The 16,260-nt window shown below is 44.2% G+C and overlaps 1 protein-coding gene and 1 long non-coding RNA gene across 15 annotated transcripts in view; one reads left to right on the top strand and one right to left on the bottom strand.

Moving 5' to 3' along the window:
* PLCH2 (phospholipase C eta 2) overlaps positions 1 to 16,260 on the bottom strand; it is a 1,280,386-nt gene that overhangs the window by 70,292 nt on the left and 1,193,834 nt on the right. For all 14 annotated transcript variants that reach the window (XM_068240676.1, XM_068240675.1, XM_068240674.1 and 11 more), the window contains 2 exons: positions 14,425 to 14,571; positions 13,837 to 13,916 (listed from right to left, as the gene is read on the bottom strand). In XM_068240676.1, the coding sequence (XP_068096777.1) occupies positions 13,837 to 13,916; positions 14,425 to 14,571 (227 nt within the window). The remainder of the gene's footprint in view (positions 1 to 13,836; positions 13,917 to 14,424; positions 14,572 to 16,260) is intronic.
* Positions 1 to 16,260, top strand: part of LOC137521439 (uncharacterized) — an 81,960-nt gene that overhangs the window by 29,893 nt on the left and 35,807 nt on the right. The window lies entirely within an intron of this gene.

Here is a 16,260-nt window from a genome sequence, read left to right as displayed (position 1 = left end):
CAATGATAGAACAACAGTGACTGTCCAGCTGATCAAATGTGGTCTGTCCACAATGAAGCAACAACCTTCTCTTTGGTGTGCCACCCCCCGAGACACTAATATAGCTGGCGGTCATTGCTTCATTGTGATACACAAGCCCCTTCACTGCGGCAAGGTAATGATCACGAAGGGGAATGGGCACATGTACATGCCTTTTGATTTGTTGCAGCTGCAGTGCAGCCAGAAAAGTTAGGCAGGCATGTACACACACCAGAAAAATTAGTATAGCGGCCGCTGCTAGCAGCGGCCTTAAAAATTCAGGAATCCGCCAGGAGTCCTGAACCCTGTTGGTGGTGGCGTAAAAGGAAAGCGGCCTGCAGGCAGAGATCCTGTGTGGGGAGCGACTTAGTCTTGGGGCAGGCAGCTAGTCACACGGCGTGCAGGCAGAGATGCTGTGTGTGGAGACTGACAGTCGGTGACTTGTGACTTAGGCGACTTCTCTTCTCAGTGACAATGCCTCCAGCTGCGCTGAAGGTCCTTTCTGACAGGACACTTGAGGCAGTGCAAGACAGAAGTTGGATGGCAAATTGAGACAGCTGTGGCCACAGGTAAGCCTGCGCACCTAGTAGTGCAAGGGTTCATCGCTGCTCACAGTGTCTACATTCACACTTAAGGCCAGGTAGTCGGCTACCTGCCGGTCCAGGCATTGGTGGAGGGTGGTTGGAAGTACAAAGGCGAGGCATTGGACTAAAGAATGTCTGCATGTCCGACATCACCATGAGATCGCTGGAGCGTCCTGTCCTTGCCTGTGTGGACATAGGAGGAGGATTACTGGCAGTGGTATCTTTATTGCATTATGCTGTGACATCACCCTTAAACGCATTGTAAAGCATACTTGCCAGCTTGTTCTGCATGTGCTGCATCCTTTCTGCCTTCTGGTGAGTTGGTAACATGTCCGCCACTTTGTGCCTATACCGAGTGTTTAGTAGCGTGGCCACCCAGTACAGCTCATTCCCCTTGAGTTTTTTTATACGGGGGTCCCTTAACAGGCTGGACAGCATGAAAGACGACATCTGCACAAAGTTGGATCCAGACGTACTCTCCATCTCCTCTTGCTCTTCCTCAGTGACGTCAGATAAGTCCTTCTCCTCCCCCTAGCCATGAACAATACCACGGGAATGTTGAGCAGCACAAGCCCCCTGCAACGCCTGCTGCGGTTGTTCTTCTGCCGCCGCCTCCTCCTCCAAAGAAACACCTTCCTCATCATCAGAGTCTGACTCCTCTTCCCCACACGACTCTTCCTCCTCCTCCCCCCTCTGTGCTGCCGCAGGTGTTGAGAAAACATCGGATTCTGATGTAAATTTCTCCCACAACTGTTCCTGCCGTAACTGTTCCTCTTCACGCTCCTCCACAGCTTGATCCACCACTCTACGCACGGCACGCTCCAGAAAGTAAGCGTACGGGATCAAGTCGCTGATGGTGCCTTCACTGCCACTCACCAGGTTGGCCATCTCCTCAAACGGCCGCATGAGCCTGCATGCATTTCGCATCACTGTCCAGTTGTTGGGCCACAATATCCCCATCTCCCCAGATTGTGTCCTTCTACTGTAATTGTAGAGGTACTGGGTGATGACTTTCTCCTGTTCTAGCAGGCAAGAAAACATGACCAGGGTCGAATTCCAGAGAGTCGGGCCATCACATATCAAGCGCCTCACCGGCAAGTTGTTTCTCTGCTGAATGACCGCAAAGCGTGCCATGGCCGTGTAAGAACGCCTGAAATGCCCACACAACTTCCTGGCCTGCTTCAGGACGTCCTCTAAGCCTGGGTACTTTAACACAAATCTTTGAATGACTAGATTGAGCACATGTGCCATGCAGGGTACATGTGTCAGCTTTCCCGAATTCAAAGCGGAAAGGAGATTGCACCACGTTGCCCATCTCCAGTTGGTGCGGGGTCCCCCACTGATCCACCTGTTTGTTAAGAGCAGCCAGGAGAGCTGCTCCAGTGTGACTCGCCGCTTTGAGGCAAGACATGTCTAAGATGGCGTGACAACGTCGTACCTGGCATGCAGCATAGGCCCTGGGGAGCTGGGGCTGTGTAGCTGGAGAGGAGATTGCAGCACCAGTAGAGTTGAACTGCCACTCAGCCAAGGAGGAAGAGGATGACGACAGCGAAGAGGATGTAGCAGTAGGAGAGGATGTAGCAGGGGGAGAGGATGTAGCAGGAGGAGAGGAGGTGGCAGGAGGCCTGCCTGCAAGCCGTGGAGGTGTCACAACAAGTTGGTCTGCTGCACAGCCACATATCCCCTGCTTGCCATCGGTCACCAGGTTGACCCAATGAGCTGTGTAAGTAATGTAGTGGCCCTGACCGTGCTTGACAGAACAGGCATCCGTGGTCAGGTGGACCCTTGACCCAACGCTGTGTGCCAGAGATGACACCACTTGCCTCTCCACTTCACAGTACAGTTTGGGTATTGCCTTTTTAGAGAAATTGCGGCCTGGCATCTTCCACTGCGGTGTACCAATGGCCACAAATTTACGGAAGGCCTCAGAGTCCACCAGCTAGTATGGTAACAGCTGGCGAGCTAACAGTTCCGCCACACCAGCTGTCAGACGCCGGGCAAGGGGGTGACTGGCAGAAATTGGCTTCTTCCACTCAAATATTTCCTTCACGGACACCTGGCTGCTGTGGGCAAAGGAGCAGGAACCGCTCAAGGGCAGAGGCGGAGTGGAGGAGGGTGGCTGTGAAGGTGCAAGGGAGAAAGCGGCTGAAGATGCTGCACCTTAAGGAGGTAGAGGAGAAGGAGGGTGGCTTTTCTTTTATGTGCCGCTTCTGCTCAGGTGCTCTTCCCATTGCAGTTTGTGCCTTTTCTCCATGTGCCTTCGTAAGGCACTTGTTCCTACGTGAGTGTTGGCCTTTCCACTGCTCAATTTTTGGAGGATGGCATTGCTCCGATCTGAGGCAGACACATGAACACATTTCCAAACTGCTGGGCCCCCCTGGGGTGATGGCACTATGGTGGCATCAGCAGCTGATTTTGAAGGGCATGCTGGCTGGCTGTCCATAGGTGGCGATACATGGCGCCGGACACTGCCACCAGCTGTTTCTGATGACAAGCTCCCCCTGCTTCTTTCAGCAACTTGTCTCCTCCTACTCCTCTCGGACTCCCCCTCTGAACTGTCCCCCTGTTCATCTCCTCTATTGGGAACATACGTGGGATCCGTATCATCGTCATCATAATCATCCTGCCCAGCTTTGCTTGCCTCAGACACCTCCAAAACTGCACCAACAGCAGGTACTTCATCATCTTCACATGTTATGTTCATAGTGTCGCCGCCTAACTCAGACATATGAGGTGGTGTAACTTGCTTAGCGTCTTCATCTGGTTGTAACAATAATGGCTGTGAATCAGTTAATTCCTCACCAATTAACTCCTGCGAAGTGTCAAATGCAACTGATGTGGTGCTTGTAGTAGCGCTGGCGGCTGCAGAAGATAAGGTGTTCTGTGTTAAATAGTCAACCACGTCCTGACAATCTTAGGCGTTGATGGGACGTGCCTTCTTCTGAGCACTGTACTTTGGTCAAGGTCCGCACGAAATCACATCAACACGACCTCGCACAGACCTGCCAGGTGGCCTTCCTCTGGGTCTGCCTCTACCTCTGCCCGTTTTGCCCGTTGTGTCCATATCGGGGGGGGGGGGGGGAGGGGATGAAGTGAAAGGTATGCATTGACCTGACTAATACAATGTGCAGTCACACAGGTGCAGTTAACAGGTATGCACGGAGTGGTATATCACACTGTGTGCACTCACGTAGGTAGGTGGGTGCACTGAACACAACAGGTAGGTATATGCAGTGATGAGGTGGGTGCATTGAACACAACAACAGGTAGGTATATGCCGTGATGGGTATTACAATGTGCACCTGTCACACACAGACAGGTAGCAGACAGGCACAGTGACACTGCGTGCGCTCACGTAGGTAGGTAGGTGGGTGCACTGTGAACAACAGGTAGGTAGGTATATGCAGTGATGGGTATTACAATGTGCACCTGTAACACACAGACAGGTAGCGGACAGGCACAGTGACACTGCGTGCGCTCAACTCACATAGGTAGGTGGGTGGGTGGGAGCACTGTGAACAACAGGTAGGTAGGTATATGCAGTAATGGGTATTACAATGTGTGCACCTGTCATACACACAGGTAGTCAATGAATGTGCTGGGCCTGGCAGTGGCACAAACACAGTATGGCTTATCAAGGCTGTCTATGCAACACAAATGTCAGTGGGGCACACAGGGGGAAAAAAAAGAAAAAAAAGAGATCACAACAAGATTATCTCTCAAAAGAGCTTTTGTGGGGTGCCATTTTAGCAATAAGAATCAGCAAGGAGCACGCTAAGAATCCTACAAGAGCCTAACTAATCTTTCCCTATGAGAGTCTGCTCTGTCTGCAGCAGCTGTCCCTTCTCTATTTACTGCAGGCACACGAGTATAATGGCCGGCGGTGCCTGCCTTTTATAAGGGTGGGAGTGACTCCAGGAGGGAGTGTAGCCTGATTGGCTACAATGTTCCTGCTGACTGTGATGTAGAGGGTCAAAGTTGACCCTAATGGTGCACTATGGGGGCAAACCGAACTTCCGGAAAGGTTTCGCCGTTCGGCGGCGAACTGTTTGGGCCATCTCTAATGGCTGGTATATTAAACCGAGCTATTCTGACCACGGTCAGGTAGACTGAGGCTCATACAGTGGAACTGACATTTTCCTTGTCTGGATGGAGAGCATATCACTTTCTACTGCCTTGGACAGGGTTTTCTTGGTATAGGATATGCCCATATCTATGTTAAGTGAAATAAAGCTTCTTAGAATGTTTTGCTTATGGAGAAATTGAACGGAGTCAAAATTTACCAGGTGGCCATACCTGGGCATACATTGGAAAAGGGCGCCGGGTGAAGCTAATAGTGGAACACATGGAACATGGAGGAACTGCGGAGATGTAGTGCTACAGTAGGAGGAGATGGCCTGCATCAGGTGATCTGTTGTGTGCTAGAGAAGGAACTCCCATTCGTTTAGCAATGAGTAGCTAAAGGATGCTGTCAGGTAAGAACTTTCATAAGGTCAGATTTACAGTGGGTTGCAAAAGTAATCGGCACCCTTGAAGTTTTCCACATTTTGTCACATTACTGACACAAACATGCATCAATTTTATTGGAATTCCACGTGAAAGACCAATACAAAGTGGTGTACACGTGAGAAGTGGATCGAAAATCATACATCATTCCAAACATTTTTTTACAAATAAAAAATTGCAAAGTGGGGTGTGCGTAATTATTCGGCCCCCTAAGTCAATACTTTGTAGAACCACCTTTTGCTGCAATTACAGCTGCCAGTCTTTTAGGGTATGTCTCTACCAGCTTTGCACATCTAGAGACTGAAATCCTTGCCCATTCTTCTTTGCAAAACAGCTCCAGCTCAGTCAGATTAGATGGACAGCGTTTGTGAACAGCAGTTTTCAGATCTTGCCACAGATTCTCAATTGGATTTAGATCTGGACTTTGACTGGGCCATTCTAACACATAGATATGTTTTGTTTTAAACCATTCCATTGTTGCCCTGGCTTTATGTTTAGGGTCATTGTCCTGCTGAAAGGTGAACCTCCGCCCCAGTCTCAAGTCTTTTGCAGTCTCCAAGAGGTTTTGTTCCAAGTTTGCCCTGTATTTGGCTTCATCCATCTTCCCATCAACTCTGACCAGCTTCATTGTCCCTGCTGAAGAGATGCACCCCCGAGCATGATGCTGCCACCACCATATTTGACAGTGGGGATGGTTTGTTCTGAGTGATGTGCAGTGCTAGTTTTCTGCCACACATAGCGTTTTGCATTTTGGCCAAAAAGTTCAATTTTGGTCTCATCTGACCAGAGCACCATCTTTCACATGGTTGCTGTGTCCCCCACATGGCTTGTGGAAAACTGCAAACGGGACTTCTTATGCTTTCTGTTAACAATGCCTTTCTTCTTGCCACTCTTCCATAAAGGCCAACTTTGTACAGTGCATGACTAATAGTTGACCTATGGACAGAGTCTCCCACCTGAGCTGTAGATCTCTGCAGCTCGTCCAGAGTCACCATGGGCCTCTTGGCTGCATTTCTGATCAGCGCTCTCCTTGTTCGGCTTGTGAGTTTAGGTGGATGGCCTTGTCTAGGTAGGTTTACAGTTGCGCCATACTCCTTTCATTTCTGAATGATCGCTTGAACAGTGCTCCGGGGGATGTTCAAGGCTTTGTAAATCTTTTTGTAGCCTAAGCCTGCTTTAAATTTCTCAATAACTTGATCCCTGACCTGTCTTGGACCTGTCTTGTGTGTTCTTTGGACTTCACGGTGTTGTTGCTCCCAATATTCTCTTAGACAACCTCTGAGGCCCTCACAGAGCAGCTGTATTTGTACTGACATTAGATTACACACAGGTGCACTCTATTTAGTCATTAGCACTCATCAGGCAATGTCTATAGGCAACTGACTGCACTCAGATCAAAGGGGGCTGAATAATTATGCACACACCACTTTGGAGTTATTTGTAAAAAAAGGTTTGGAATCATGTATGATTTTCATTCCACTTATCACATGTACACCACTTTGTATTGGTCTTTCATGTGAAATTCCAATAAAATGGATTCAGGTTTGTGGCAGTAATATGACAATATATGGAAAACTTCAAGGGGGACGAATACTTTTGCAACCCACTGTACACCTTTCCACCTCCAGGCCAAATTTCTTGCGGCTTCCCTTCCATGTTTAGCACCCCCCTCCCATTCTATATGCAGACCCCTCTTCCATGTGTAACGTCCATGCATAGCTCACTCTGCAGCGGTTGCTCCTTTCTTCTATGTGTTACTCCCCATTTGTAACCTTCCTTCTCTATTTGCAACCACCTCCTCTTCCATGTCGAGCCGTCCTTTTGGGCAGAAGCTACCCTAGACCCTGGCCCATGTAGCCTTTTCAGAGATGTGGACTTTTCACTTTCAGAAATATGTCCCTGACTTTCGATACATTTATTGTAAAAGGTATAGCTGTGCAATGCCCAAAATAATGTGCCTTCCTAATTAATGCAAATTTACCACTGTGCGCGCTGCCTTCAGCACTGTCTGAGCCATTGTGCTTGAAGGAAGTCTGCAAAATCACACATTCCCTCAAACTGGCTAGGTAAATAACTTGGTAAAAAGTGAACAAATCACAAATGTTGCAATTGCTAGGGAGACGCAACCCCAAGTACATATAAAAGAAGAGATCGCTGTAATTCATACAATTTTCTAATATATTTTCTGTTATGCTGGGAATACACTGTTTGTTTTTGAGCCAGATAGATGGCTCGATAGATAATTTCCGACATGTCAGATCTCCCGCTCAATCGTTTCACTGCTCGATTTGTGATAGAAGTGAATGGAAAAAGATAAGAAAAACGAGCGGAAGATAAGAGAATCGACTGCAGAATCGAGCGGCAAAACAATCGAACGGGAGAATCGAGGGGCAGAAACAAACTGTGTATGCCCAGCAATAGATGTCAGAAAGATAATTTCCAATATGTTGGAAATTATCTATTTAACCATCTATCTGCCTAGCAATTAGGCATTGTTCTATTCAGTAGGCGATAACCAGAAGACAATGCACCAGAGATAATGACCAGTCTCTACAAAAAAAACAGAAAATCTAACAGAAAATTGTATGGTACTAGCCTAGGCAATAAGCATTATGTTTCAGCCAGTCAGCTGGTTCTTTGGTTTATACTGCCATCTAGAGTCCAATATATTTATGATCAGCACTTAAAATGAAAATGAAATAGTCTAGGAAAAAAAATAGATCTCTCAGTGAACATACACCTTGTACAGATTCCAATAAATATAATTTCAACTTGTAACATTGTTTTTATGTGCATTTATAAACACCAGTCACTGCAAAGAGTTCTTAACAGGATAAGTTAGCTAAAGAGAAATCCTAACAGCCTGCATAGATCAATTCAAAAATAAAAGTTAAAGGGCAACTGAAGTGAGAGTAATATGGAGGCTGCCATATTTAATTACTTTTAAGCAATAACTGTTGCCTGGCTATCCTGCTGATCCTCTGCCTCTAATACTTTTAGCCATAACCCCTGAACAAGCATGCAGCAGATCAGCTGTTTGACATTGTCAGATCTAACAAGATTAGCTGCATGCTTGTTTCTGGTGTGATTCAGACACTATTGTAGCCAAATAGATCAGCAGGACAGCAAGGCAACTGGTATTTTTTAAAAGGAGATAAATATGGCAGCCACCAAATCACTCTCACTTCAGTTCCCCTTTAATACCAGTTGCCTGCCTATCCTGTTCATCCTCTGCCTCTAATACTTTTAGCCATAGAACAAGCATGCAGATCAAGTGGTTCTAACATTATTGTCTGATCTGACAAGATTAGCTGCATGCTTGTTTCTGGTGTGATTCATCCACTACAGTAGCCAATTAGACCAGAAGGGCTGCCAGGCAACTGGTATTGTTTAAAAGGAAATGCAGCATAGTTGTGCTGTGAGGAGCATAAAAAAATAAAACTGCAGGTGTGACCATAGACCATAGTTCATATTTTTGCAGAAATTGAATTTGAATATGAGTGGACAAATGAGTTGAGCTTATACAATATGAGAAACTATTATGAGGCTATCTACAGGGCAAACTGCATGTCTGTTTTTAGCATTGAATAGAATAGACAGAGCCGGGACAAGGTCCTCCAGCACCCAAGGCTGAGACACCAATGTGCGCCCCTCCATCCCTGCCACCCCAGCCATCACACACTGATTACTATTAGACTAAGAGGCGCCACAGGGCCCACAACCTCCCCAACACCTTAATCTCTAGTTATCTGGCTTGCAGTCACTGCCATGTATCCCCTTTTCTTATTTCTTTCTGCTTCAAACACAATTAGGAATGAAAGCTGAATGAATTCTGCGCCCCCTCCTACACTGCGCCCTGAGGCTGGAGCCTCTCCAGCCTATGCCTCGGCCCGGCCCTGAATAGACATAACCAAAACTAGAACTAACTTGAGCTTCTATGCTGGTCAGTGGAGCCATCCACAACATTAAAGGACACCTGCAGTGACTGGGATATGGAGGCTAACATTTTTTTTCCTTTTAAACAATGCACACTGCCTGGCTGTCTTACTGATTCTCTGAGTTTAATACTTTTAGCCATTGACCCCGAGAAAGCATGCAGAGCACGTTTGTCTGAAGTTTGGCTGGATCTGGATTTGCTGCATGCTTGTTTCAGGTGGGTGACTCAGATGCTACTGATGCATGAAAGATCAACCGGAAGCCAAACAACTGGTATAGCTTAAAAGAAAATAAATATGGCAGCCTCCGTATTCCTCTCAGTTTAGGTGTTCTTTAAAGAACCAATTATAAGGCTTCAAAGGATCAAGGATGGAAAGGGGAGTACTTTTCTCGGACACTGGGAACCTCCTTCTGAACTAAACAGTGGAAGTACTTCTTATAGGTGTAGCTCTGGAGCAGTGGTCTTCAAACTACGGCCCGCGGGCCAAATGCGGCCCCCAGAGGCATTTTTACTGGCCCCCAAACACAAAATGTATAACTTATAGATGTGGGCCACTGCACCTTTAAATATTGGCGGCCCGCATATAGCGTAGCAGTGCTGGCACCACCTATCCACATACTATAGAAGCCAGCGAGCAATCATTCACTGGCTTCCAACTCAGCATCAGGTGCCACTGCGGTCCAACATGTCACCTGGGTATGTTTCACTGTCTGGTGCACAAAGGCGTTCTTCGGGCACTGCAGGACTGAATGGCTGCTACTTGGAGGTCTCCTCCAGGCATGATTGGGGGAATCAATACCTAGATTCAATGTAAAGTTTTTCAACATCATTTTATGTATATGTTCTGGCCCTCCAGCAGTCTGAAGTATGTTGACCCGGCCCTTGACCAAAAACGTTCGGGGACCCCTGCTCTGGAGCATAAAGTCATTTTGCCATGCAGTTTTTACTGTAGATAACCAAAGGTCCATTTCTATACATCGATTACTTTGGTGCCGCCTTATGGTAATTACCGTAAGTGCGCAACACACTTATTTGAGTCAGGATGGCCAATGAGATGCAATCATTTTTATGCAAATATAAGCAGCTTGACTATTGTCCAATTAAATCTCACAGCTGCTTCATGCCATTGGTACATTGTCAATACGCATCAATTTACAAGCAATTAGTAAAAACCTGTGATCAGCTTGGAATTATTTGCATCTCGTTGACCATCACTATTGTGGAGCTGCTACTGTTTGGAACTTTGCAGAAGTCCAGCAGCATGAAGGCCAGGAACCCAGTAGAAATTGCAATCGCTAGCGATTTGTGATAGTGTTTTGCTAACAATTTTGGAAGCAATTTCCTTGCTCCTATACAATACATTAGAATGGAAATGCTCCCAAAATGTTGCATGTCCTGTCACTCTAGTGGAATCTTTCCCATCCATTTACATTGGCAGAGCGTTTAGGGAAATCGCTAGCAATTGAAAGCGCTCCCTAAACGCTCACAAAAATGCTCTAGTGGTTTCCAGGCCGAAGGCGAGAGCAGAAAGCAAAATGTGCAGATGAGAGAACTTGGGAAGCCTCCCTTTAATGATGATAGAGCTACAGGATGGAGAATACAACAGGTGGGGGAAGAGTGTGACATAGGTATATACTGGCAGGTTGGGTGGATCCTGTGTATGTGCTGGTGCTGCTGTGTGAGCTTAGAAATGGATGAATGTGTGGGTTTATATATGGGAATACCTGCATGTGTGCGCATATGTGGACCGTATCACATTTGTACGGTAGAGCAATACAATTGGCCACATTGCAGCCATAACGCTCACAGGCATTTGCTCACCATTCCATTACAACAGTTCCTATGCCCCAGCTGTGTGATAGATGCTAAATTCAGAGTGAGAGAACTGTGATAACCTGCCATGGTTGTTGACTGCCTGTACAATCACCAATTCAACTACATTTTTTGACCATTGGATAGTTGGAATTCATGTCGGGAGTGATAGAAATAGGACAGATGTACAGCTTGTAAGCTATCGGGTAACCACATAAAAAACATCTGGAAACATGTCCATATGAACAGGCCCTTGACTGAGATTTTACAGAACAGTCGACCTTTTAATCCGATAATTGCGATTGGAAGGAAACAATCATAACTCATATTGATTGGATTCATAAATGGAATTTAAAATATTAATGAGGAGATGATTTCAGATAGAATCAATCCCCAAATCGATAATCTGATAGTTAATATGAACTTTTGTGGTCTTTGGCACCGTCCGTCATCACAATCTGTTCACAATTATCGTATCGGAAGGCCGATCATTTGCTAAAATTGCATCGCTAATGGGTACTTTAAAGTGTAACTGTCAGGCATAAAATCAAAAATCAATTCTTTATTTTCATCTGGTTAACACAGTAATAAGGATGCTAACCAGGCAATCCACAAGTTAAAATTTCTATTAACTTAAACGAAGAGAATGAAAGCAGATCTGGCACCGGCTGCAGTTAACCAATTTCCTTTAATCCAGTGGGTACAGCATACAAACAAGTAGTGAAAGGGTCGGCCTAACAGCCGTTTCGCAGGTCTCCCTGCTTCTTCAGAGGCACACCTCTATGTGCCTCTGAAGAAGCAGGGAGACCTGCGAAACGGCTGTTAGGCCGACCCTTTCACTACTTGTTTGTATGCTGTACCCACTGGATTAAATTGGTTAACTGCAGCCGGAGCCAGATCTGCTTTCATTCTCTTCGTTTAAGTACTACTTTGGTTTATGGATGTGAGCACGGTGGTGACCAGAATCCAGTGCTGTTTCCAGTCCCTATATTTGAGTGGCGGTCATACTGCTTTTTCTCCTTAACAATAAAATCTCTATTACATGTCTTGTCGATAAATGATCATTCCCCAGTTTACCTGACTCTTATTTGGTACACAAAAAATTTGGTACACACAAAGGAAGTTGCAGGGCATGCTGGGTTGTCCTTTTTTGCTTCCGTACATTAGTTAAGTCTGAGGGGAAATAAAGAAGCAAAAAAAAAAAAAGACAACCCAACATGCCCTGCAACTTCCTTTGTGCGGCAACGTACCAACAAATAAGAGTCAGGTAAATTGGGGAATGATCATTTATCAACAAGAAAAGTTACAGTGATTTTAACTTTTGGATTGCCTGATTAGCATCCTTATTACTTGTTTACCAGATAAAAATAAAATAATTGATTTTTGATTTTATGCCCGACAGTTACACTTCACAGGTTCCATTAGATTGAAAGTTATGTTTGGGCAAAAGGTTTAGGTTGGGGTTATGAGGGCAGTAGCATTTAGGGAGGATAGATAAATAGATAGATAGATAGATAGATAGAGACTTTTATAAAAGAGGGCTTGCTTAATAAATACTACTAAGCAGTTTTAAACAATATTGTATCTTTACATTTTTATAGCTAAAACTTTCTAGATATGTTTTTATCCTTTTTGAGGGGGGGGGGGGGGGGGGGCTAGGGATGATCAATGAGATGCAAATAATTTCAAGTTGATGCAGGATTATGCAAATTTTAAATGTGCAATTTTATGCAGCTTAAAAATAGCTCAATCGAATTTTACCTCAGCAGGATCTGATTGGTTCATTTTGAAGCTGCATAAATGTACATACAAAATGTGTATAATGCTCCATCAACTCAAAATGATTGGCATCTCATTGACCCTCCCTAAGTGGACCGTTTTTTTTTTCTTCTTTATCCACTAAAAATGCTCCTTGATCCAGTTTTCACAGGGGATTATGCAATGTTGTATTTTCCATTTTAATGCAACACACAAAAACAGTCATTCTGAACCAGTGTTTAAATGGGTCATTCTCACATCCAACTTGGCAGCACACAATGCACTGCTGTACATTTCAATGAACAGAAGTTTTGTTGCCATTCCACAAATAAACAGAATGTGCACTGCAAAGAACATGTTGTAGCTTGTATGTCCTCAAGACACCATACACCGCTGTAGTTACCCTTACAAGTCATACAGCAAAAAAAAAAGGCTCCTTGTATTTGGCTGTATGGTTATCTGAAAGAAAAGATTACTTTCCAGTGATTTTTCTATGACTCAGGAGAGAGTTGTGTTGCGGTTACTCTAGTGGCTGGCAGCTTATAGTGGAATTCTTTAAGTGGAAGCTTTTCCAATCAATAGCTTATCATGCCATCTCATTATGGCTTTTGTTTTGTGATAAAAGAGTAACACGGCAGACAAGTTCAAAAGCCTCTATGATAAATCATCATCTACACATTAATAGAAAGATATAATTTGTAATTCTGATCATGCCCTAGGATTGCAAATCTGTTCAGCTGAAAGATGTCGACAGGAAAACATATCTGAAAATAACCAATTACAAGCTTTCTAGACTGTTGGGACCAGTTTCCTCCCATCTGAATATTTGCCTCTAACAACATCACAAATTAACAAACAATTAACAATCTGGCAATTTCCCAACCAATGACTTCCTAGAACATGGAAGTGATTGAAGATAGTAAGCCAGCAGCGGGCAAGTTCATCTTCAAATAGCGGACATGGACAATATACAGGGAAGTTACATTCCATCAATGTCACTTGCAAATGAATAATCTCTATATTGCTACTACAAGCACTTGAATAAAAGAAAATCATTGCAAAAATAAACAGAATAAGCAAAACATGTGAACCAATTACAGAATATCTCCAGGTCATGAACCAGATTTTAGATAATTTACAAACATCCAAATGAGGTGACAACCCCTATACAGGATTGTCAGTCAGATATAATCTATGCTACTGATATTTAGTTATACCCACCTTACCACTGATGTCATTAATGGCTATATGAACAAAGATGGACGCTTCTTCCATACCTTCTAGGTACACATGTCGATAACCTGCAGGAGACGAGTATAAGACAGAGTCATAACTATGCTCAAGATACCCTATAACAGACCGGTGACATTTATTGTGACTAGCAGCGCAAAAATGGGGAAAAAAAGGGATCTGCAGGAATCACCTAGGCTAAGAGGACAATGCCAAGAAATGAAGAATAACGAAGACCTTAAAAACTAACTCAGCATGATTGGGTAGACGGTAGACGGGGGGGGGGGGGGGGGGGGGGGGGGGCGCACACTTTATAGTCTAGGTCTTCTTTAGAACCGTAATGATCTTAACCTTTTGATTAACCAATAGTGTGCACATGGTACTGAAACGGTTTGTGGTTTCTAGCAACATGAAAAGTTTGTAAACAATTTAAAAAAATTATGATTGGCCAAGAAATGGGAAAAATCAGTGTTTCACTGCACCGAGCGAGAAAGAGGAAAGTTAGGAGATTCAGGAAACTAGTTTCGGGAAGAAGCCTCATCACAGAGTGGGGGACGTCAACATAGCAGAGTAACTTACCTGGCATCATGCTACTAAATGAAATGGTTCTCTGTCCAATAAAGTCCCGTCCAATTGGATCATGATCCCATACCAAGAAGCGTATTAGCGAGATCTCTGGCATGTGTACTGTTAACACTAATGTTTCCTCCCACATCGGGTTAAAACCTACAAGATTAAAAAGAAAAAGGTTTGCTAATTCAGTCCACGCATTTTCCAATTTATATAGTTTAATAGTGTTAAAATCTCCAACACATTACACAAGACAAATCTGCATTGCTATAGTAGCACTACCAAAGCTATGATAGTATAAATACAGATTAGTAATAATAATAATTATACTATTAATATTGACTGCATGACCTGTGTTTATGGTGTTACCTGAATTTTGCAGCACAACTGTAGATAAATAACTGCAACAAACTATGTGATAGATAAATTAATTTGTGATTATGAACTGACCATACGCAAGATATTGTTTTGCTTTTTATGAGATACACCAACGGATTTTAACCTATTAACGGTGAGTACGCTGTATATTACGATATTCACATATAACTATATCATGTGTTTATAAGCTAAAAGGGGTGTCTACTTACGATTTATCAATACCATATTTAGAAGTATTCACCATCACCCAGACATAATCTTCTGTACTAGCGCTCATTGTATGTCATTGTTGTTTCACCCGGCTAATTTTGGTGAGCACCCTTTTTCATGCCACCAGGCTGAAAACATTTTTTTGGGGGGGGGGGGGTGCTGATTCTTTAAGGGCCTGACTGAAGGAGTGTATTGTATTTGTACATAATTTATATATTTTTAATAGAAACTTAAACTGGTTTGTAATAGAGGTAAGAGCTATTTATTTCAAACTGGAACAAACTTCGCTATACAGGGGAGGAAGCCTTCAACAACATTAATCATCAACATATGATGCTACTATTTTATTATGCCTACCTACCTCATACGTTGATTATAAATGCTAGTGAAGGCTTCATGTCCTGTTGTATAGTGATGGTTGTTCCCATTTGAAATAAGCCACTCTCACCTCTCTTGCAAACCAGTTTAAGCTTTTGTCCAACAGGTTTACCTGGCTATGCGCTACAGAATGTTCATATATACAACTTTACAGAATGTATAAATGAAGGTTTCTTGTTAGAGTTGATTGTTTGGTTTTTTTTTCCCACTTCACAACCCAAAGTTACGGCATACCATTTTAGTTATGCTTTAACCACCCTGGCGATTTGATTTTTTGCAGCGCTTGGCCGCGGGTGGGTTTTTTTTACTTTTTTTTTTAATAATGTAGCTAGCCTAGCGCTAGCTACATGATTCCCCCATCCCTGCGCTCTCTCTCCCACCCCTCCGATCGCCTCCGGCAATCATACCTAATGGGAAATCCCGCTCTGAACGGGATTTCCTATTAGGGCTTCCCTAGTTGCCATGGCGACGATCGGAATTACGTCATCGACGTCATGACGTCAGGGGAAGTCCCGATCCACCCCATAGCGCAGCCTGGCGGTGATTGGCCAGGCTGCGCTAAGGGTCTGGGGGGCCCTCTTTCGCGGCACATAGCGGCGGCGATCAAATTAAACACGCAGCTAACAAAGTGCTAGCTGCGTGTTTTAAAAATTTTTTTTTGTAAAAAACGACCCACCTGGCCAGATATCCAGCCTGGCAGTAACGGACGAGCTGAGCTTGTCATTACCGCCAAGGTGGTTAAATAATAAAAGTACCATTAGCTATTTGTATGTAGTATGGTACTCATCAGGTATATTTCCACTTTGTATGCTCCAGATGTGATGTATACTTAGATGTAATATTATAGCTGATTGTGCTGCTTGATTTTTAGTTGGGTGC

Source organism: Hyperolius riggenbachi, chromosome 6 (assembly GCF_040937935.1).
Source record: "Hyperolius riggenbachi isolate aHypRig1 chromosome 6, aHypRig1.pri, whole genome shotgun sequence".
Taxonomy (NCBI): domain Eukaryota; kingdom Metazoa; phylum Chordata; class Amphibia; order Anura; family Hyperoliidae; genus Hyperolius; species Hyperolius riggenbachi.
The sequence above is the reverse complement of the archived record's forward strand: the minus strand, read 5'-3'. Positions and strand labels throughout refer to the sequence as shown.